This window comes from Perna viridis, chromosome 9 (genome assembly GCF_037379345.1).
Source record: "Perna viridis isolate PV_CMFRI_1.1 ecotype Kerala chromosome 9, ASM3737934v1, whole genome shotgun sequence".
Classification (NCBI taxonomy): Eukaryota; Metazoa; Mollusca; class Bivalvia; order Mytilida; family Mytilidae; genus Perna; species Perna viridis.
The window spans coordinates 36,567,646-36,590,618 of NC_142453.1; the positions used below are offsets into that span (position 1 = coordinate 36,567,646).

A 22,973-nucleotide genomic window follows, 5' to 3' on the forward strand; every position below is an offset into this window, starting at 1 on the left:
AAGCATACATCTATGTATTGGTCAATGATGAAATTTAGTCTAAATGGTGTTCGTGATTTGGGAGTTTGTATCTTTTATATATATTCATGTTATTTCATTTATGTTTTTCTTTTGTTTAATTTCTTTTCCTTAATCTGCAAAGTGATTTAAACAGGTTCATCAGTTGCATTTCGTTCGTGTGCTCTACTCGTAAATAGTGTTGTTGTGATTAATATTCAGTCAAATAAGAATAAGCTGGTGCCATCAATACATTGCTAAAGCTAATGGTAGTTTTCCTCCAAACGGAAAGAGTTGATCGTATATTTAATTCAATAAAAGGCAAATCAGTTGATAATATTTATAAACATTAGGGCTTAATGGGGAATATATTTTACTTATGATTTTACGACGCTTCTATTAATGACCATGGTGATAGCATATGAGGAATTAGTTCTCCAACAATCACTGTGACCATGTATTATATGCTCAATCAAACCAAGAACCAGAGATATTTTTTTTTCAGATGATGTGCACACCGCAAAATATATTTATAAAACGGTTGATTCTTTTTGTTTACTAACGAATGACATTATATATAATTATGACAGCTCAGGCATTCCATAAAACATAATATTGCATGCACCAACCTGACACAATTTGTTTTATTATATTTCTCTGCAGAAATTGTAAGTATTTCCAACAGATTTTTGGTATAGGGTCGAAAATTTGTTTTGTATTTATTTGTCTTCTTTATGTTCTTTTTAAAGTAAACAAATGTATGCAAATACCTATTAAATATTTGATTTCCACTCTGCTAAAATTTCCTGCGAAAAACTTTTTTTATCGATAATGAAAACGGCTGACGTCAATTGTGCAATATCACTGGTAATCAATGCAACCTTAAATGGAAACTATGATAAGTGGAATGAGAAAAATGTATTAATTGATGGGCAATGCTGACATTATTAGCATAAAGTTGTACTTATAATATATATTTCAGTAATACAGTACTAAAGCGAAAGAGTGTATTTGCTAAAATTCACAAATCAAATTGACTGAATTAGTCGTTAGCATGCTTGCCTGTGAAATCACGGAATATTTTAGCCTTGATTTTTCTTTGAATCATAGATCTCTATGTAGACACTTCGATTTTATTGCACTTTATCTTCCTCATTAACTAAAGGCACCACCTATGCAATAGTCAATATTTGATCCGCGTCAGGATTTAACAAGATAGTTAGCGATGTGACCTTTTCTATACACCATGTAACCTATTGAAATAGATGTTATTTACAGTGGTAGTAATCGACAACAGTGCATAACGTAAATCTGTTAAGTTATAACTGTGGAAATGTTACCAATGAAAGCTTACAAAACTATGGAAAACAATTAAATATCGACCAAAGCGTGAAAAATAAGACATTTCAAATATCAAAATCACAGTACAAGGCCGCCTTAATATGAAAGTCCTATTGTTCGTGGGGTACCAATTTTCGTGGTTTTCGTGGTTAGGTTAAACCACGAAATTTTGTTCCCAAAAAGGAAATTTACATTCATGTATATACTGAAAATCTCAAAACCATGAATTTAGAATCCACGAATTTGTGTTTCTTCCCTAATCCACGAAAATTCGTATCCACGAATTAAAGTACTTTTGCGGTAACTTGAAACAGGTAAGAGAGATTATCTACATGCCAATGTAGCAAAGGATTAAAAGGAAATTACATATAAAAAATAGATAAAGAAGACATGAAATTACACATAAACACTAAAGAACTAGCAATATGAATTCCCATAAATCCAGGAAATACAAACTTTCATTGTATTGTAGTTGTTGTCATGTTTAACGAAGCCGTAATTAATGTATCAACTGAATTAATTCTGTTTTTCGGTATTTACATATTTAAAACAGTTTGTGTTGTTAAATCAATTTTAAAGTATTGCATTGCAGTTTTAAATCTCTTGTGAATAACGTGTAAGCACATTCTGGTAATAAATTTTATATGGGCATGATATACCACATATAATGCTCACCAAAATACTCTATAATTAGCTCAGAAACTACCACAGTCTGAGTGATGTTTGCACTGTATTGATTGTTTTTCTTTTCTTGTAGTAATATTATTTTTTTTATGTAATTCATCGTTATATTTTTCATATATTGGCATGATTTATCCGGCAAGATATTTTTGAAAGATATGTTTTCTTAAATCATATCCCTCATTTGCAAGGTTAATAATTCATACTTTAACAATGAACGAAGAAACGAATGTTATTGTCCAAAATATAACAAATATACTATGGCGTTGTGGCAGGTAAGGGAGTAGCATAGGTAGGGTGTTCATCTAACTCGTCAAGAATCGGAAGTGCTCTCTTTCCACACGTGTCGTAGTTTATTTGATTACCATTGAATATAGAATGTTCCTCCAATGCCTGCATAAGATCGATTCTTCCGACATGTCGTAGGTCCTTAAATATCCATATAACGAGCAAAACCATAAACATGTACAACATAGATTCGAAAATATATGAAAATCCTGGGAAAAAATCTGCTGTTTCACTGTACAAATTTACGAATATCAGTACGCCGAATAGTTTTGACGCCGTCTCTGCACATGCTAAAAGGGAAAAGAGTTTCCCTGCTTCGTTTTCGGAGACCGCTTTACTAACAAGCGATCTTACCGCCGATGTAATAAGTCCAGCAAAGGCCCCAATGACAACAGAAACATACACCATCCATGTTTTAGAAGCAAATGCAGCCCATATCAGGCGAACTACTTTACAGCTTATTCCAATGATTAGTATGGAAGCATCAGAAAATTGTAAGATTCCTGATAGTATTGGAAGAAGAAACAGCAAACACAGACCCATAATTGCATAATCAACAGACAGGAGATATCCATACCATGATTTTGGCCAGCTCAAAGGTGATCTTGTCACGAAAAGGACTGTGACATCCATCTCACCAACTTTACATGTCTGATTTAATAGTGTCAAAAGGAAAAGAATGAGCAGAACTCTGCGGAGGTTGCTTGGTCTGTACTTAACCAAAACTGTAACTGCATCTTTGATATTTGCTGGATTGAACAAAGCTAAAAATTCAGATTTACCTTCTTCGGACTTTGAAGGATACTCTATACTTTCTTTCATCATTGCAACTGTCATTAATATTGTACTCCCATGCAGCATTATGATTGCAGTATATGTAGTTAGAAGATTAGCCATATCCTGGAGCACTCCTGACATGAAGGAACCCACAAAAAGACCGAAAAAATTCATTGCAAGCAGATTTCCTAATTTCCGTATGCGTTCGTCAGATTCCGTGACATCGGAGATGTAGCTGTTGACTGCCATTGTAATGACTGTGCTTTTACCAAACAGTCCTTGAATCGCGGCCCCGGATAAAATCAAAGGAATTCTATATTCATCATAGGTCAAGCTTGCCATGTACAGTAGTACACCAAAAACACTACCGAGACTAGGGAGCATCATGGGAATCTTTCGCCCATACTTATCGCTGTATGCTCCACAAAATAGACCAAGAATAACAGAAGGAACGTTTATCAATATCCTATAATATATCAAGTAGGACGCCGATTGTCGCTGGATATCACTCTCTACTTTCGGATGTAAATCAATGCGACGACAATATGTGGCATTGAATGGAAAATTTTCATGACATACAGCTTTTAGTATGTAAGGTCTCGTAGTGGCATCCAGCATTGATTCGCCCGTCTTGTACAAGAAAAATATGATAGTTACAACAATGATATTACTTTTACACCCCACATGAAACATTTTGACAGTGTTCATTAGCTGTTTATTTCGTATCACGTGTGTTCGTGTCTCTTGGAATGTGTATAGAATATTTACGATGTGGAATCTGAGATTATATTACTGAAACCTTAAACCATGCAATGCAACTGGACTGATGTAATTGAAACGCTTTTAGTTTATTGAGAGAGCTTACATCCATGAAGTTGTTTAGAACCTGTTCTCTTGGTATTGATGAAAATTGGGATCGACTCAAATTCTACAAAACAAAAAAGAAAAATGCAATTAAATTGTGCTTTGATATTCAAATAAGCTTATAATGGTTTAATTCGTTACCGTAACTATATCTCTCAGTTATAACTAAATAATAGGTATAACCATTATACATCTTTTTCTACGTTATTTTTCGGAGAAAAAGTCCATAAAATGGTAATCCATACAAATGGAACCTATGACATTAGAAACAATTGAGATCTGATTTCACTATTAAAAGTATATAATTTGGTGTGCAAATACTAATAGGTACTACTCGTGTTTGTTTGTTTGTTTTTATTTTATTTCGTTACAAAAAATTGATTAGGATTACCCCAAACCTAAGATAACTGCACAAATAACTGCTTACGTCCTCTCTAGCTTATAATTTCGTTCTAATATTACTTTTATCAGAATAAATCAAAGATCATCTTCATTACTAGTCTTAAATATGTATGATACGACCACAAATCCTGACCAATAAATTTTATAAGACAGAAGGACTTATTTTAAAATACGAAGCATCAAATATTGTAAAAATCTGTCGATGTATAAAATGAACGTGGAGCAGCATTAGATGATTCAGTAACTGTGTTAGATAATAAGATTTTAAGTAAATGTAAAAACTAGTTTGAAATATTTTTTCTTGCTTAGGATAAGCTACTGCTGGTTGAAATTTAATGGTTAAAGAGTTTTTTTCTACTTGTCTACTGGTACGATACTTGAAAACTATCGTAATACTTGGTTACTACCTCGATATCCTGTTATTGCAGCCTGAATATTTTATTGTCGCAATGTTTATTTCTGCCGAGATGTCTAACACTGTCGTAAACATTTGCAGTACTGCGAGATAATCTAATACTATAGTAAACTTTTGCAATACTGTGATATAATCTAATACTATAGTAAACTTTTCATTATCGCCAAGATAATCTTATACTACCGAGATAATATGATACTGTAAAAGTATGAATTTTTGCGGTGTACTACTTTCGCTGTCTTCGCGTAGGGCAGAAAAGCGCGAAAATGGTACCCACAAATTGAGTTTTAACACTATAGAACGCTTATCATTTTTCGAAATCGCGAAAATTGATAACCGCGAATATGTTAACTTGATACAATCCGCGAAAGTTAGCAACCGCTAAAATTAATATGCTTACAGTACTGTCGTATACTTTCGCAGTACTCGTTTATTTCAGCAAGTTTCGGTGACTGTAGTGATACTCAGTTGCTGTTGCAATATCTATAACAGTCCTCATACTGGAGGTTTATTTAATTTAATTGTGAATCGGTCTTAGATTATGATCTGACTAACTTTAAACAAACTGTGTTTAATTCCATATACACGACAATATTATTATTGTATGTATAGTATTCGTATTTAAAATTATAAAACGTACTGTAACATAGTCCTTTGACAATAACTTTGTTCTATTTTGTCATATATTTAAAAAGGCATATTTGCAGCGTCTACTGCACCCAAACACGCTACATTTGAACCAAACTATTGATTCCCGCGAAAACATGCATTTGTAGATGTGACGTAATGTCTGTTTTACATCTGTTCGTGGTAGGTGGGATAATCAATACTTATGAACGCATTTTACTTTGACAGCAGATTAGGACTATTTAAATCTTTTCTACAGGACATTTAAATATATGTAAATATATAATACAAGTCATTTTATGCACTGGCATATTGTCAATCTTTAATATTTGGTTTCTACATAGAATTAAGTAGATAAATAATAAAAAAGGACAGACTATCCTTTTTTATTTGATAAAAATAAAACATAATATTTAAAAATAGATAAGAGAAAATAAATGATTTTTACAATACATACTTTCATTAAAATCATATTTTAGGTATTAAATGTGAAAAAGAAATTAGTACTAGCTAAACTGTACAATTTAATTAAGATAATGTGATAGTAAAAATGTATCCATTCTGAGAAAAAAATACCCTGAGATAAAAAAAGGAAATAATAAAAAATGAACAAAAGCCATTTTTTTTTAAAGGTAACAGGAAAACTAAATACAAATAAAAACGCCTAAAAACATAGAAAGTAACACCCCAAGATGTCGGTTTAACGGCCTTCGTCATGGGCAAAAAGTTTCAAAAGGTGAAGAATTTCGACTCAGACAAGGTGCCCTTCAAAATTTATATTGATCATTGTGAAGAAGTGTCAAGTTCAAAATAAAAATATTGAACTTGCACGTATAAATCAAGCGAAAGAAGTGAAAACCGCGTTATGACAACTAAAGAATGTGTTCTGAAATTTCTTTCCAAGGAATTGTCAGAACTAAGAAAACTGATGATCCATTGTTTAAGAAACTGTCGTTGTTTTTCACCCGAATTTGTCTCTAAAAGGAGAGTTACTTTCATGGCATAAATACTGTAGTTGACCTCCTAAAATGTTCACATACTGAAAATTTAATAGACTTAAAAGAACACGAAAAGAGCAAAGAAGAAAATGGAAAGAAATGAAAAAACATCACACTGAATTTTAATGCATTGTGAATTCCGAGGTGAGGAGGCTTAAAAACTTAAAGTTATTCGTAGTTGTTGCCACCAAATGTGAACACCATTTTTCAATGTTTTGAAAATATTGTAAATGTTACGCAGCCTACTTTCATTTATATATTCTTGATATATAACATTTTCTGTATACTCTACATTGAACAAATGACAGCTAAAAGAATTAATAAAATGATTGTAAAACAAGGGAATGCTTCATTTTACAAAATTTGCGCAACTTCGAGCATGCTTTTTCATAAATATTACTAACGTGCAGTTTCCACGTAGCATTGTCTTGAAAATTTTTGCCAAAGTGAGAGTTGCTATTTACCTAATAATTTTTACCTCCCTGACAAAAATTAGTATTAAGTTGAATGGCATCTCTATGTAAAAAATTCAAACTAACCGAGTTAAAAGGGCAATTTTCCCCTAACGTGATTAGGATCTTCCGTCAGACACTGAGAAAGAGTATCGTAATTGCAAAACGGGATGTACCAGCTGTAAATAGTCTAAATCAATTTTCAATATTTTCTACTAAACTATTGATGTTAATCAGAAATAAGAAAGGACTTAATATAAAAACATGGAGGTCCCCTCTAGAGATTTCTTTTGTTCCAGGCGGTTCTTATATAACATGTTAATAATTGGCAATCAATTTCGCAAGGTGTCTATTTTTTTATTAACAAACAAAGACACTATGCCAAACATTATTAAAGCTTTGGTGATAAGTTTTAATAATACAAATTAGACTTACTTCAATACTGAAAAAATACCATCAAGTCTGCATGGTTTCTTTGGGTCTAAAATAGTCAAACATTTCGCTTCGTTTTGAAAAAAACCATTCATCTTAAATAGTAGGTCTGGAATACGCAACATTTTCAAAGAGGGACTGTTTGTCAATTTTGAGGTGAGTTATCGCTCATAATTTTTCTTTTTCTTCTTTTTTTTTTGCGTCCCGTATCTCATCCTAAACTTAATTACGGAATACATTGTAACCAATACTTTGTCTTGAAATTAAACAATCAGTTTTTTCAGGACACTCAACAAACACACCTTTCTAAAATACAACAAATTACAAAGTGTCAAAGTGTAATCAAGGGAACCAAAATTGTAGAGGAAATCAAAAGAATGTAATCCAGGGACAAAGACCACAGATGGAACACAGACAAACACAACAATTGATATGAACACTCTATACGCAGGTGCTGAAGGGTTGTTGCCACAGATGAAAAGAAAGTTGACCAAACCGAATGAAAAGTCATTATATCCCCGAAACTAGGGTCGTTCATCTATAAAGTGGAAATATATTCCTTCTTTTGTATTAGATCAGCTATAAAGTCAGCCTCATAAGGATTAGGAATTGGTCAGCAAGTAGAGGAGCACAATGTGTTCCCATTGAAATGCCCCCGTTTGTCGAAAGACGTATCCACCAAACTGGACAAATTTGTCGCCTATCAAGAATTCCAGCATTTTCAAAACATCTTCTGAATATTTTGAAGATGATTGGGAATTATTTTTTTACAACGTATGAGGAATCTCTACCCCACCAAGAACTCTTTTCAAATAAATATTCATTAGATGTATTTTTGAACTGAAAATTTCCGTCAAACGAATGTGTGAAGCCATGCTGTGAATAATTCCCAGAAATAGAAACTTTTGTTGGCTTACATATGATGACATAAGATAAATTCCTGTCAAATGCACAATTGGTGTAATACAATTTCCAACTGTTTCACAATAATAGTCAAAGGAAAAGATATAGTCGAACGAAACAAATGCAGCAGCGTGAATGCAAGACAGTAAATACTTTTAGAATTCACCAAATATCCTCAGCAAGCATAAAGTCACCATTGAGTAAGCTCTGAAAGGTCCTACAACGAAAGTAATCAAATTCACTGTTACAGAGCGATTACACTTCTTAGAAAGAAACGAAAAAGTAAAATGACGACACAAAGACATATTAGTTACAAAACATCTCCTGACTATGGACATGCGCATGTCTGCGGGGAGATTAAATTAGTTATATAATGCATATTTGAATAAAAATTAATTCAGGTACGAGACAACAACTAATTTTGTAGTGTATTTCAACTGACCCATTTCGACGTATGACAAAAATTCCATCGCTTCAGCGAACCAATATAGAAACATGTATAACACCAGATTTCAGAAAAATGCACCATCATTTTTTGTTAATTTTTAGCACCCATGCTTCAGAGACCATGTAGACATGTTTGACATTCTACTACAGGACAAAATCATAACTTCCACATTAAATTACAGAATGAAAAAAAAGACTTGTAAATTTAACCCTTGTCTTACGTTTCTACAGCAAATACTAAACAATAAAATTAAGGACAGCAAAGAAAACAAATCAGGAAGAAACACACTAAAATAAGGAACTATATTCTTAAACAACGAAACGTCAAGGGGAGTTATTTGATCTTGTACTTTTATATGTACTATGGTGCATCTACTGAAATCTTATAAATTCGAATTCAAAATTTAGTTTTTAGAAAAATCATCTTTATTCAAAATATTTGAGTTTGTCAGTGAAAACTTACTATGCTTGTTCCTCTAAAGATTATAAAATAAAAACCTTTTTGACAATAACCTCTAATAACATACGAAAGTTCATAAATTTGCCATATAATCTAACTTGTATATTGGTTTCATATTAAAATTGAATAGCGTATTGAGGAGTAATCAAAAGGGTACCAAGGTTATAGCAGTAATAAAAAAATGAAATCCAGGGACAAAGACTAGGCATGGAAAACAAACATACACAACAAAGAACATAAAGTAACTAAAATCATACATACAAAGTAACAAAGTAACAAAAGCAAATCTGCAACTCCACTAAAAACTGGCAGCATGGACCAGGTGCACCGGTAGGGTAAGCGTCCTCTGCTGTTCTAGAAACACCCGACGAGGCAAATGATTTGAACATGTATTGGTCAGTGATATTCATAATATAATTTCCATTAGATTTAATTATGTATTAGAGTAATCAAGGGAACCAAGGTTATAGTGGTATTAAATTGTATTGTACCATTGTTTATATTCTTTAGAAAAATTGTTTATGACATCATACATAAGTAAATGTGTATGCTGTCAAACGTAAAAGCATCGATGTGGAATTAAGAATAGTTTCATAAAATCCTTTGAGAATGACAATTAAGGATATTTACATAATCCGATATCAATTTCAGTATGTTTACACTTGTATTACAATATTACAATAGTATCAGAATATACGTCATTTATTTGAATATCTATATTCATCTACAAAAACGATAAAAAGACAGTTTTTAATTCAGGAATTATTTGGATGTTTTCAAACCGGACATAAAGTCTTATAGAACATTTAATATCACCGATGCAGGATTTTGTCTCAAAATTGCCATTTTTGAAATAGCATAGTTGACTTAAAATACAAAATCACAATAATGTCATGCAATAATTCATGAATTTGTAGTTTGCAGATTTTCTAAACGCATTTACTAGATTGTAATCTTTATTTCAGTCTGTTGCCAATGTTTATATTTGATATACATACAAAAAGACCCATCATAAATACTGAATTCATCTATTGAATAAGCCAATGATATTATCAGACAGTTCCATGTGTCATTATAAACAAGTATAAACAAACCAATGAAATTAAAGATCAGTTAACGTGCTGAATTATATGGTATTAGTTTGTAACCGATTAACAATGGCAAACAGTAATTATACAAAGTGATGGTATTATTAATCTCTAATGTCAATATGTGTCTTCAGACGTGTTGTTACATCGAAACGATAGATGGAATCTTGCTGGTAACGAACACTCGGAAGAAACGATAAGCAAATATACATTAATTTACCGTTACATAGTCTTTCTTGGTTGAATTACTCTCTTATACTAGTTTATAGCAAGCCAAAGTTAGGGTCCGCTTGTTGAAAATTTTTATCGGTTGGATGAATATTTATCTACTGGATAGTTTACATAGATTGTACGAGAATCACACAATTGACAAATTTTATCTAGTTAATAAATGTTTTGAACAATTAACTTTATCCTGTTTATTTCTTTCAAATTCTCTCAGACACAAGGGAACCAAGATTCTAGCGGAAATCAAAAGAATGTAATCCAGGGACAAAGACCAGACAGGGAAAACAGATAAACACAGCAAAGGACATAAATTAACTAGAACAATACATACTAAGTAACACAAGTAAATGAGCAATTTGGACTCCACTAAAACCAGGTGTAGAGATAGTGTAAGCGTCCTCTGCTTTTCTACTTTTCTAGAAACACCCGCCGAGTTGTTCTTAAAAGGTCGAGTCCGGGATAGACGAAAGAGGAAATGAAAGCTATGACATGTTGAAGAAAGTGTGCTGTGCGTAGAATTCATTTCTCTTGTCGATAGTGTTTTTGCAAAATTTCAATCGAAAAAAATTATATCTTGGTAAATCTTGAAGCTAAAATATTTGTCTAACTAAATGCTAAGATGAAGGGAAAATTATTATGTCGCGACCAGTAAAGCATCTTTTTACCAACAGTAAAAAAGAAAGATGACTTGATTTTTTAGTCGACAAAAATGTCACTATGGTCAGCATTACTTCAACACGTATGACATAAAACGAAATAATTCCTAACTGGAATAAATATTTGTCATTATTTTAGTCCTTAGGGTAAGATGTTAAATTTGATAATGATAATTTGTGTATATTTAACTTTGATTTGAATCACCATAGGGTATTTAAAAATGTTATGTCTGACTTGATTTTTAATTAAAATTGATTCTTTGAATCAATGGTAACTACTGTACCGGCTGCATTTGTTGTTTTGTCCTCAATCTTCAAAATGTGTATTTGATTCACTTAATTTTTACTCAATTTCAAGAAAAAGAAATAATTGTGGAAGTTGTATCGAAAACTTATTGGAATTTACTCAGATTTCTTTAGAAATATCTCTTTCTTTAAAAAACTGATTAAATAAGATATCGTTGGGGAAACATTACGCAAGGCCTTCCGATGAACTGAAAATTGATATTATGAAAGGACCTCTCATAAAAGCTTTTTTAAATAAATTATTCTCCATATATGAAGTATTTACATTACTAATGGATATCTGATATTAATCAATGTGTTGAATCTAGCTGTTTTTCAAAGTTGTGATTATATATTTCTTTTCATTTTTGTATTTAAAAAGCTACCAAATAGAGATGATATAAGAAAGGCAGAAACGATAAGATATCACATTGTGGCGGTCGATCTGAGTATTTTTTGGACTATAGAACTTAAAGGACGAATACTCTGTCCAGGTCATATTCATAATTACATTAGCAATCAAGCCAAAACTTTGGGAATTCATTTTCGCTTCAGCACTCTTAGATATTGGCTTAATCAAGATAAATGATACAAACGGAGTGGCCAAGGTAACATAGCAGCAAGCAATAAACATTTTTATCAGACCTTTCGGCTCAATATTAACTTCATTTATGGGTAATTTTCTTTGAACGTATTTTCATTAGTTGCAAGATTGTGTCAATATTATATTGTAATAGGTCGAGGGTCAATGACAAATTGTAGTAGACATAAAGTCAAGGTGTTTCTTTTATGTACATCTATATTTCATCATTAAAAATATCCAACAGGCTGGTGTTTGAATTTTTCATTGTTGACAACGTAGAAACAGAGATATTTTTGATAAAAAAGTTCACAGTCTTTTATTAAACATGTTTATGTTCAGCAAATGCTTGTTTATATAACATTTTATTTCAGTACATGTAAATATGAAATTATATCTTTTTTAATTACCCATTTCTTCTCTGGGAAAAATGGAAACAGATACTTTAAAACGTGTACACTCTAGAGGCTCTAATTCTTGAGGCTGTCTAACTCTAGAGGCTGTCTAACTCTAGAGGCTCTCTAACTCTTGAGGCTGTCTAACTCTAGAGGCTCTCTAACTCTAGAGGCTCTCTAACTCTTGAGGCTGTCTAAGTGAATTGGTGATACCAAGTGAATTTGATATAGACGTTCTTTTAAATGTTTATATAAAAACAAAGCCCCCCCCATACAAAAAAACCAACACACTATCAGGATCATGAAAGCTATCAGACTTCGACAATTACATAACGTATAAGGGTTTTGTTCACGGTATGAAATTTTCTCATTTTTTATGTAAAATAATTAGAATTGATTGTTGCAAAATACAGTTTGCCATCCTGAAATCCACCATACATACTGGGAAGAATTAATAACACTAAATTTTGGGAGTTAAAATTTGTTTGTTTTATTTTCACACCTGGCGTCTATCGCAAAAGAATCAAGAAAAAACAATAATACGATATGTGTTGTGTTATTAGTTTAAACTGAAATTGCTAGTAATTACTTCTTTTGCATATAACTTTACAGCATGCTAATGCTATTTAATCACCACTGATATATTTACGCCGCAATGGAAGAGGGAGGTTTAGCGCGCCCTAAAACCTAGATTTAACCCATCATTTCGTTTGAAATGCCTGTACCAAGTTAGGACCATTGCGGTACCAGCTGCTACGGTGGTGTTGTATCTATTTTGCCAGATTTATTTTGGACTTGACTTAATCATGGATCGGATTAGTGTTTGACTTATTTGCTTTAGTTTACTTCGGAAGGTTCTGCTCTGCTGTGTTCGTTCTATTTACCTTAGCTGCTAACCCCCGACTAGTATATTTCAACGCTAACAATCCTTTAATATCAAATAATAGCCATCGTTTTATTAGTATAACGACAGAAAAACAAGTAATGGTACAAAACTATTTGATACCATTGCTTTTTTATATAAAGCGATCAGATTCCAGGAAATTGTACTGTCGAAATTTTGTAGGGAAAAATTAGCGGACGGCAAATATCGTACGTTCACTAATGCTGACATGGACGTTCGGATTAAATGAAATACTGACAAAGTAACTCTCTAATTTATGAGACCTATCTGTTAATACACGGAATAATTTGATATAAAAATATATCACGTTGTATTATTTTGATTTATAACATAAAACACTTAATACAAACAGTCAGTTTTGTCTACATGTCGAAAAGATACTGTCAACATGTATATGAGTGCAGTTCAAGGTGAATTTAATGACAACCACAAATAGAACTAGTTTGTACTGGATTTTCTTGATATCAAACAACTATTACAAATCAATACAAAACAAAAATCAAACCAAATTCAACGCAAATCATAATCTGATGTTACCTGTGAAGTTATATTTGTTTTTCACGTTACAATACTGAAACTTTTAGTTTAGGAATCTATAAGGGTCTTTAATATCGATTTACGAGAAAATTAATCATACATTAAAGTGAAACGTTTTTGTTAATTTTTAAGATTTATAATTCAATGGGGGAAAAACATATGCATAAGTCAGCATTAATAGGTTGTCACTGAATTTTACCACTTTTTAAATGTACACTTGCAAAACATTCATAAACGATTTCGTTATCACTGTAAGTTAATTTAAGAATCACGCTCCGCATGCGGCAAAAGAAATGCCAAGTTTTATTGATTTTAAAGTCTGTTATTTTAAGGTCTGAAATCATGCAAAAACATGTCACACTTTAATAACCATTTCAAAAAAGCCAATAACTATGCATGTTTTCACTCCATTAGATTTTAAAAGAAATTTTGAAAGGAGAAATAACAGCTTTTCTTCAAAGCAGACCTATTTGATCACCCTATTTTTATTTTGTCAGTAAAATAAAATAAAATGGATTTGATTTAATCAGTTTAAACAACGACTAAGGTATTACAACGAACGGAAAATCACTTTGTTTTATTTCACGAAAAGCTATATACGAAATGCGTGGTAAGAGCATTAAAACGACCAATTCTGTTTTCCATGTAAATAAAACATACCCTCAAAACAAAAACGATATATAAAAACAAGTGAGAATAAAGCAGTAAAGAACGATTCAATGAAGCACTCATTTTAATGAAACAGAATTTTTCTTTTCAAGTACATTGTCCCAAATGAACTGATTTTACCTGTTTGTGAGCTTTAATAATCTTTAGATTTATTTGATACAGCATAGAAATTGAAAAGTTATGGTATTTTTATTTCTACAATTATTGAATGCATATTAACATTTAAGTATTGAATGGATTCTGCTTTTTTACCCTAGAGGTGCACCTGGTCCATGGTCCTAGCTTTAGTGAAGTCCAGGTTGTACGTTATTGTTTTTTGTACGAGTTATTTCGTTATTCTGTGTGCTTTGTTTTGTGTGTTTATTTTTCCTGCCTACTCCTTTTCTTTGGAATATATTCTTTTGATTTCCGCTCGCAACTTTTTTCTCTTTATCAATCTTAAAAGACACTGACAATAACTGTAGCATTATCAAGACATAGTTTACAGTCTATTTCAGACCATTTCGAATTATTAGCTTATATTGATCACATTCACGTATAGATAATGTCTAAAATTACGATAATAATTAGTTGATTAAAGTTAATATTTAATAAAATTGATAAACGCTGTTATCATATATTCCAAAAATCGTTCGATTTGCTTTGGTAGTTTATCAATAACATAAACTAAACACTTGCTTTTGACAAATGTATTGCTAAGGAGTAATCAGGGGAACCAAGGCCACAGCGGTAATCAAAAGAATGTTATCCAGGGACAAAGACCAGACCTGGAAAACAGACATACACAACAAAGAACATAAAGTAACTAAAATCATACATACAAAGCAACAAAAGCAAACCAGCAACTTGGACTCCATTAAAACTGGAAGCATGGACCAGGTGCACCGGTAGGGTAAGCGTCCTCTGCTTTTCTAGAAACACCCGCCGAGTTGCTCATAAAAAGTCAAGTCCGGGGTAGACAAACGAGGAAAGGAAAACCATAACCCGTTGAATAATTAAGTTTTCATCGTGCAGATGGATACACCATAACGATCCACGAGTTCATGATGACGACCATAAAACGTCTGTAGTGATGACTTCAATCTTGTAGTAACATAACCCTGTTCCAGAAGCCTATTTGCTAGAGTTCTAGCGCGATACAAAAAGTCTGCGTAGTTTCGGCAAGCTCTGGCATAACGTATGAGTTGTGATATGAACTCTCCATACGCAGGTGCCGAAGGGATGTTGCCACAGACGAAAGGAAAGTTGACAATTCTGAATGAAAAGTCATCACGTTTGTCGTAAAGTTTGGTCAATAGTTTTCCTTTACATCGATTTCAAAGTGTAGGTCAAGGTATGAGGCTGACTTCACAGTGTCTGTAGTATTCTTTATTTCAAGTTCTTTTGGGTAGATGCGATGTATCAAATCCCCGAAATTAGGATTGTTTAAAGATAATACGTCATCTATATAGCGGAAACTGAGATTTAAGGATCTAGCCAAACGATATTCTTTTGTTTTCTTATAATTAATTCTCTGTCAGTCTCTGTTTGTTTTAGATAATTTTAGTGGATAATTTTAATGGGTGAATAAAAAAAAACACAAGTCCTTCATAGAGATTTTTTGTCGGGGTGTTTCACGTAGCAGTTTCCTTTCATATAATATACAACAATGTTACTGAAAATGTTGATTTAACCAATACATTTGCAGCAATCAATCCAACGAGTCAATCATCAAGCAACCCATTTACAAATTATAGTTATTATGTTCATTAAATGACAAAAAATATGACAGTTTGTTCTATCACTACATACCTAGTTATAGTTTAACTGATGTGGATAGAAGGCATTGGATCGTCGTCATAAATAAAGCATAACGATGTCTTGCACTCGTATTTTGAAAGACTATTTTGTTGTGTGCAGGAAGGTTATGTTAATAAAATTATTGATGCCTGGATTTTGGTTGTCTTTCTGGTTTTAATCAAATAGTTAAAAAGCGTATTATAGACAATTCGTACTGTAGACGTAGTATTTTCGAGTTGTGCGGTTTTTGCTTTTTTCTTACCGAAAAATAAAAAATAATAAAAAACAATTAAAAGGTCAATTGTTCAAGAACAATAAAAAGATCTTTCTCATTCATTTCTAGTCTGCTCTGCCTTTAAGTCATTGAAAGCCTTAAATTTTTTCATAAATGGCACCATGACCAGTTTGCTACTAAGCAGCTGTTGTTGTGGGTTTTTTACGGTCTTGATTATCCTTTCGGATCTCGCACGGCCGCCCCTTACGGGGATTATGTTAGTATGTCAACATAGTAGATGAAGGTGGCGAAGTCTAGTTTCGGGAAACTTGACCGAGGAATTCAGTCAAAAGAAGTTCCTACTAGCAGCTGAGCTGCTCTGTTGACGCTCTGGCCTACTCCGAGATCCCACGTAAGTCCGAGAGCGTTTCCCAACTGTAATTAATTATAGCGGGACTAAGCAGGCTACTGCTTTTTTATATTCCAAACAGGCTACTACTAAGTGGTCTCTCACGGACGGACTAAGCAGGCAATGAGACGAGATCACTTATCTCTTGTTTATATTCTTAATGTAGAGGTTTAATTATCAACTTTACAATATACGTCTTATAATTAAAAAAAATTAATTAAGAAATACAAGATTTTTCCATTGAAATGGGAAAGACCTGAAGAATAATCATAAATAGACTGATAATTAATTCATATATACGAATGATAAATATATATACATAATTGTCCGTAGAATGAACATGAAACTATGAGAATAATATGTGTTAGGCACAGCTTACAACCGAGCATCACACTTATGCGTTTTGTTTATTCTCATGTTTATAAAATCATTAAAAAAAGGAACGATAGCTGAAAGGGGCGAGATAGGAAAGGTAAACGGTTTTTCTTTTTTTTTTTTTTTGTCTGTTTTCCATGTCTGGTCTTTGTCCCTGGATTACATTCTTTTGATTACCGCTATAACCTTGGTTCTCTTGATTACTCTTTAATACTTCAGCTACCTCACCTAGATACTACAAATACTTATTTTTTTGGAATTTCATATTTTAATTTTTAAGTCCATTTTAAGGGTACTTTTTCTTTGCATTAACTTCCCTGACTCATTTCTGTGAGCGTGTCTGATACCTTTTACAGTTTGACTGAACGTCTATCGTTAGCCTCGCATGCAATGCTCCGTAAATGTATTATCAGTTAACTTATAATTATCCATAGAATCTTTTGACATTTTGACGTTACACCATGTAACTCATGTACCGCTAGCGAAATACAATTAGTCGTACTTAACAACGATTTGATCATATAATAATAATTTCTGAATGTAACGGGAAAAGACGACGAATAATGATAGAGGCAATTCACACAATAAAAATGGCTGTAGAACTTTTTGTTGATTACAATCCAGTAATACTGCAACGGAAGAAAAAGCAGTGCCAATATATGCAAACAAGGGAAAAATCGTGGACAAAACAATATTGGAAACAAAAAGAAAATGTGAAAATAAACGATGAGCAATTCACATGGGATGCTTGGGACTCGTAAGCAGATGAATTTTTAAATACATTATGTTGCTGGCTTAAAACCAAGTAAATGAGAAAAAAAACATCTTCGGAGTTACTACATTTATCTATGAACAACATTGGCCCAGATGCCTTTATGTTGGTCAATGAGTCATTTATCGAGAAAGTTGATGAAATTGTCGTAGTTTTCTTGAAAACGAAATTGATGATTCACAAAAACTATAAACACAGGAGCAGCCCAAAAGTTAGAACATAGAAGAGGACAGTAGAAAGAGAAATGAAAGTCGTTTATTTGTCAAATAATTTTTGTGTGATGCAGGCATCAATGAAAATATATCATCCATATACTTAAAGCGTAAGCTGAAATTAAGGCTTTCCAAATTCGCGTTTCTTTCGTTGAAGCATTTTTTGGTTACCTCATAGAAATTTCAGGAAAAATCAGTAAGCAAGGATGTTTAATTTGTGCCCATCGGAAAGCCAAAAGTCTGTTGCAAAAGTCTTGAATATCAAATATATTTTTTTGGATTGAAAACTGACACTATGTATAAAGAATGAATAAATGGTACCAAAAAAAGATTGGAGAATTTCATAAAACGCAAAGAAAAATTGTCGATTCATATCTGTATTTTGGTTTAAACATGCTTGACAAATATATTCTTTTAATGAAAAAATATAGCTTTGGATTGTAACATGTGGAAGGTCTCTTAAGTCGAGACATGATAACCTTTTTGATACTAAAGATCACTTTATAATCAACAATACGTTAGTCGCTTAATTTTGAAATACAATATCATATAATACATAGACGAACATTTTGGTCTTCATTTCAAATAATAATATAGAATGCATATTTTTAAATTGTCATTTTATAAACTACCACTTCTTTCGACATATTGTACATTAGGTATTGAATAATAAGTGCTAAATGATTTTAAAAAATTATCACAAGCAAAATCTACGTGAAACAAAAGATTTGAATGAATTAAAAAAAGTCACCTTATGCAAATAAAGTAAATGCAAAATTGAATTGCATAGTCGTCATTATTTTCAATTAGTTCAACTATTTAAATGTATAGAAGTGATGCTAGCACTGTTTCTAATGATTATTGATATCAGCTCTGCAGACAAAGACCAAAACCCGATATTGGAAACAGTTATTATAGTATTTCATAAATACAAACTGATATCTATGCTCACATTTCTGTTAAAACATAGTCTAATGTGGTCTATCAGAGAAAAATCAAGTTCATAAAATAGTTTCCCATTAATGTGAAGCTCCAATCTTTATCACCTTTTAAAGCAGATTTCAAATGGAACAAAATGCTACTTATCGTCGAGCCGTAACAATTATGGTAGTCTAATATTTGATATTAATACAAAACTGCGAACATGCGATTCTTTTTTTATTATGAAATTGATTAATCCCCTCGCCTAATGTTTGATTTGCTTTATCGTGCTTCCGTTTATCTTAATGGATTAACTTACCATTTTATGTTTTAAGCCTGTACCAAATTAACATCAAATTGCTGTTGTTCTGGTTTTTCCTGATACGGCCGATTATTATAAATTTGTATTTGACTATTCCTTGTGACTATTACCTTGGTATGTTTTGCTTAGTCTTGTGACTTAAGTAGTTTATTTGGATAGTGAATTTCAGGTTTATTTATCAAACAATAAAGATTAGCTTGTAATTTTGCTCGGTTTTAATCTCCGATATCAAAAGTGGTAAGTGGAATTGCAAAAAAATAATATAAACTAAATTTAAGTAATTTTGTTAAATTTCAGTGCGCGATATGTAGAGACCTCTTAAATTTTAACTCAAATTATGCGACTGCGAAAAACTGTTAAACGATTTATGATTTATGGTGATGAGTTTTCATTATTTGGTTAATTATAATATTCCCTAAAGAAAAATGTCATTCACGAAATACTTTTGGTTATCGATATACGGATTTGTTTGAGGGACATTGTAACGTCACGTCGTAAAAAATGGTTTGCTGTAAAAAGAGAGAACATAACTATTTTTTAAAAAAGTGATAAGTCTTAGCTGCATGGAAAAATATAAGATCATTAGAGAGGCAGGATCTTACAGCCCAACGTGTTCCATGCCAAACTACATTTCGCTACACTCGATAGTCAATTTTGTTGGTTTTAAAACTTTTGGCAAGCGCTTTAAACATGTTAAACGTCTAACAATCTCGGTTTAAAAATTGCCGTTTAGTACTGGATAATCTTTATACAGTCTACTTGTACTGATAGTACTGATTTAATTTTTTTTAAATGTCAGTTTTCTTATCCTCTAATTTTGAAAGTTTGATTTTTTTACAAATTTGGACAACTTTACACATTTGTTTCAATTTCCAAAAGGACAAGCACGATACGTTTATAACATCATTTACTTAAAAGGAGTTGCGTTTCCAGAAAAGCAGAACTTACTTAGTCAGTCGAAAATCAAATCTCAAAGATTTAAACGGAACGTTAAATGTCATCTTAAAAACAGTGCAGAACATTTAAATTAATATATATTTATAGAAAAATACAATTTTGCCACTTTGAATGAATTTTAAGTAGATAAATTGGATATAAAGAAAATTCTTCAGTAAAAAGGAATCTCATAGAAAGATATTCGTCGCACTGTATTAATAGTGTTAACATTTTCGTGATAAGACTGTACAAATATATAAGTCTAACACAGTCTTAAAATCATACGTTCTTTTCTACACGTTATAGTCTAAACAAATCGATTTAAAGTCTGTAATGAGTATATGGATTTGGTCAGGAAAATTTGTGTCAATATGATCGTTTTTTTGATTTTATATATAAACCATTTGCTAGTTTAATAATCTTGAATATAAAACATTGCATCTAATATATATGGCTCGATTTTCATTTTCTCGTTCATTGAAAATGCTTCTTGTTTGTTTGTTGGGGTTTAACGTCCGAGCAGCAATATTTCAGCTATATTCAGACAATGAACATGAAATGGATGATAAAATGAACATGAAATGAAAAAATAGGATGGGTCACAAGGATAATAGGGTCGACAAATCTTGCTTGCCACTGGAAAAAAGGGTGATGGGTAAGGTAGGGCAATTTAGCCTCCTGTGGCGGAGCGCAAAGGTTCCTACTCCTATCGAATACCCCAGCAGGGTTCTTTAACGTGCGAGGAGCGTGGCATCTTTCCCAACACGGTGCACCACTATGGTTTGCGGTCAGGTTTTCCGTATTATAGACTGACAACCCCAGCATGTAACACGCCAGAGGTACCCCATTCCACCACCTGGGGCACACATCCCAGTTGCTCTGTGGGCAGAGCGCCAGGCCCCTGGCTAGGTTTTTGAGCACTATTTAGTCGCCTTATACGACAAGTTTAGCGCTGCTGCAGGCCTATTCTTTTAACACCCGGACCTGCACAGGGCCATTGAAAATGCTTCATCTATTATTTGCTAAGAAAGACATTTTTTTTACTTTAAATTTGTAATAACGTAAAACAAAAGAAAAAAGTATATTAGACATGACTTCACACTATTATTTTGCATACGTTGACACATTAAATGATCTGTGACATAATATCAATTCCATGTCAAACCGATATTGTGGTATGCACAACACAAACTTAAAACAGAACTCTTATGGCTTATGCGGAAGTGAGTGGTTAGTTCTTTAACCTGGGTTCAAACCACTATTTTAACGAGTTAGAATTATTGTGACTACTTTCATTTGTCCGGTTTATTCTTTTTTTTTTTGCAAGTACACTACTATTCAATATCTCCATTCCCGATTTATGATTATGAGTTCCTTCATTTTTTTATTAACTTGATTGTTTTTATCATCAATAAACAATCAACAAAATGTAATAATTTGTAATTTAAATTCAAGATGTTTTAATGTAATAATGTAATTTTTATGACAAAAAAAATGTATTTGGGTACATTCATGGTAAATACATAAACAGTAAAACTTAAACTGAATGATGTTTATGGCATTAGTAAAAAGAGAGTGAATACTTGTTAAACATTCAGAAAAAATGTTTTGAGAATGTGAGACGCAAGAGTTATAAACTGAAGAAATGTCAATTTACATCAAGTAAATGAGATCTTACAGAGACAGTGTACATTTTCAACGAGAACTTCTTATCTTCTCTCCTTTGGAATTAAAATCCTTTGTAATTACTTTTTAAATTTCCTTTATTTTTTTCCAAGTTTATAATACCTATTTATATTTCATAAAATGGTATGCTTACCTCAATTAAACACCTCTTTATAAATACGTTCGTTCATTACTTTTTACTTTTCCCATCATTGTCAATGTCAGGGTGGATTTATATATCAAGTTTATCACATTTAACACTTGCCATGTCGTAGACCTTTTTATTTCCTTCACAGTTAAAAGTATTCGTCATGGTTACTATGCCATCATCTTTTCCCGTTACAATTTTCTCTGGCGATATTTGTTTTCTTACAGTTTGGTATGAAACAACCGCGTTTTTCTCACCTTAGATTGTTTTGTAGTATTAAACACATACTTTATCTAACACTTTACAATATCACTAAACGGTCTTTCTGTATTTGTGAAGGACGGTTGAAAATGTCACACTTCTCATAACGCTGGACAAGTCAAGTCCATGTCATTATTCCAAAATTAATTCTTGCATAACTTTTAATGCTCAATCAAAACACCTGTTTAACTCGATGTCTGCCTATAACAATATTCTTTAAGACTTTCCTCTGACTTTTAATACCCTGCGATTGATCTTTGTGGAGGCACAAAACATGCCATTGATTAGAACATCTTTCCCACCTTCATTACTTTTTAGATGGTATTGATCCACGGCGCTGGACAATTATTTTTGTTAATTGTACAAGAAATGTTTTCATAAGTATTCAATGGCTGAACAAACAGAGAAATGTATCCCGAGATAATGACAAACGATACATTAAAAGTAACCAATATCCCTTGACCTATCAGGGTTAGAATTGCATTTCAGACATTGATTGCTTTGTTCGTAGTAACTTTTTTCATATCAATTGT

General features: G+C 32.2%; 1 protein-coding gene and 1 long non-coding RNA gene across 2 annotated transcripts in view; one reads left to right on the forward strand and one right to left on the reverse strand.

Annotated features, from left to right (window-relative positions):
• The window catches only part of LOC148608209 (uncharacterized), a 30,635-nt gene extending 18,478 nt beyond the window's left edge, over positions 1-12,157 (forward strand). The window contains exon 3 of the long non-coding RNA XR_015915420.1: positions 11,724-12,157. This is a non-coding gene — a long non-coding RNA (uncharacterized LOC148608209). The remainder of the gene's footprint in view (positions 1-11,723) is intronic.
• On the reverse strand, positions 56-22,750 carry LOC148608210 (lysosomal proton-coupled steroid conjugate and bile acid symporter SLC46A3-like). Its single transcript, XM_088546543.1, has 2 exons — positions 22,186-22,750; positions 56-4,012 (listed from the first exon to the last, which is right to left on the reverse strand). Exon 2 carries the CDS (start codon positions 3,790-3,792, stop codon positions 2,278-2,280), a length of 1,515 nt encoding a protein of 504 aa, XP_088402669.1. The 5' UTR covers positions 3,793-4,012; positions 22,186-22,750; the 3' UTR covers positions 56-2,277.
• Between the last annotated feature and the right edge of the window lie 223 nt (positions 22,751-22,973).

Coding starts and splice junctions, on each gene's coding strand:
- LOC148608210 (XM_088546543.1), bottom strand. CDS start 3,792: ATGAACACTGTCAAAATGTTTCATGTGGGGTGTAAAAGTAATATCATT.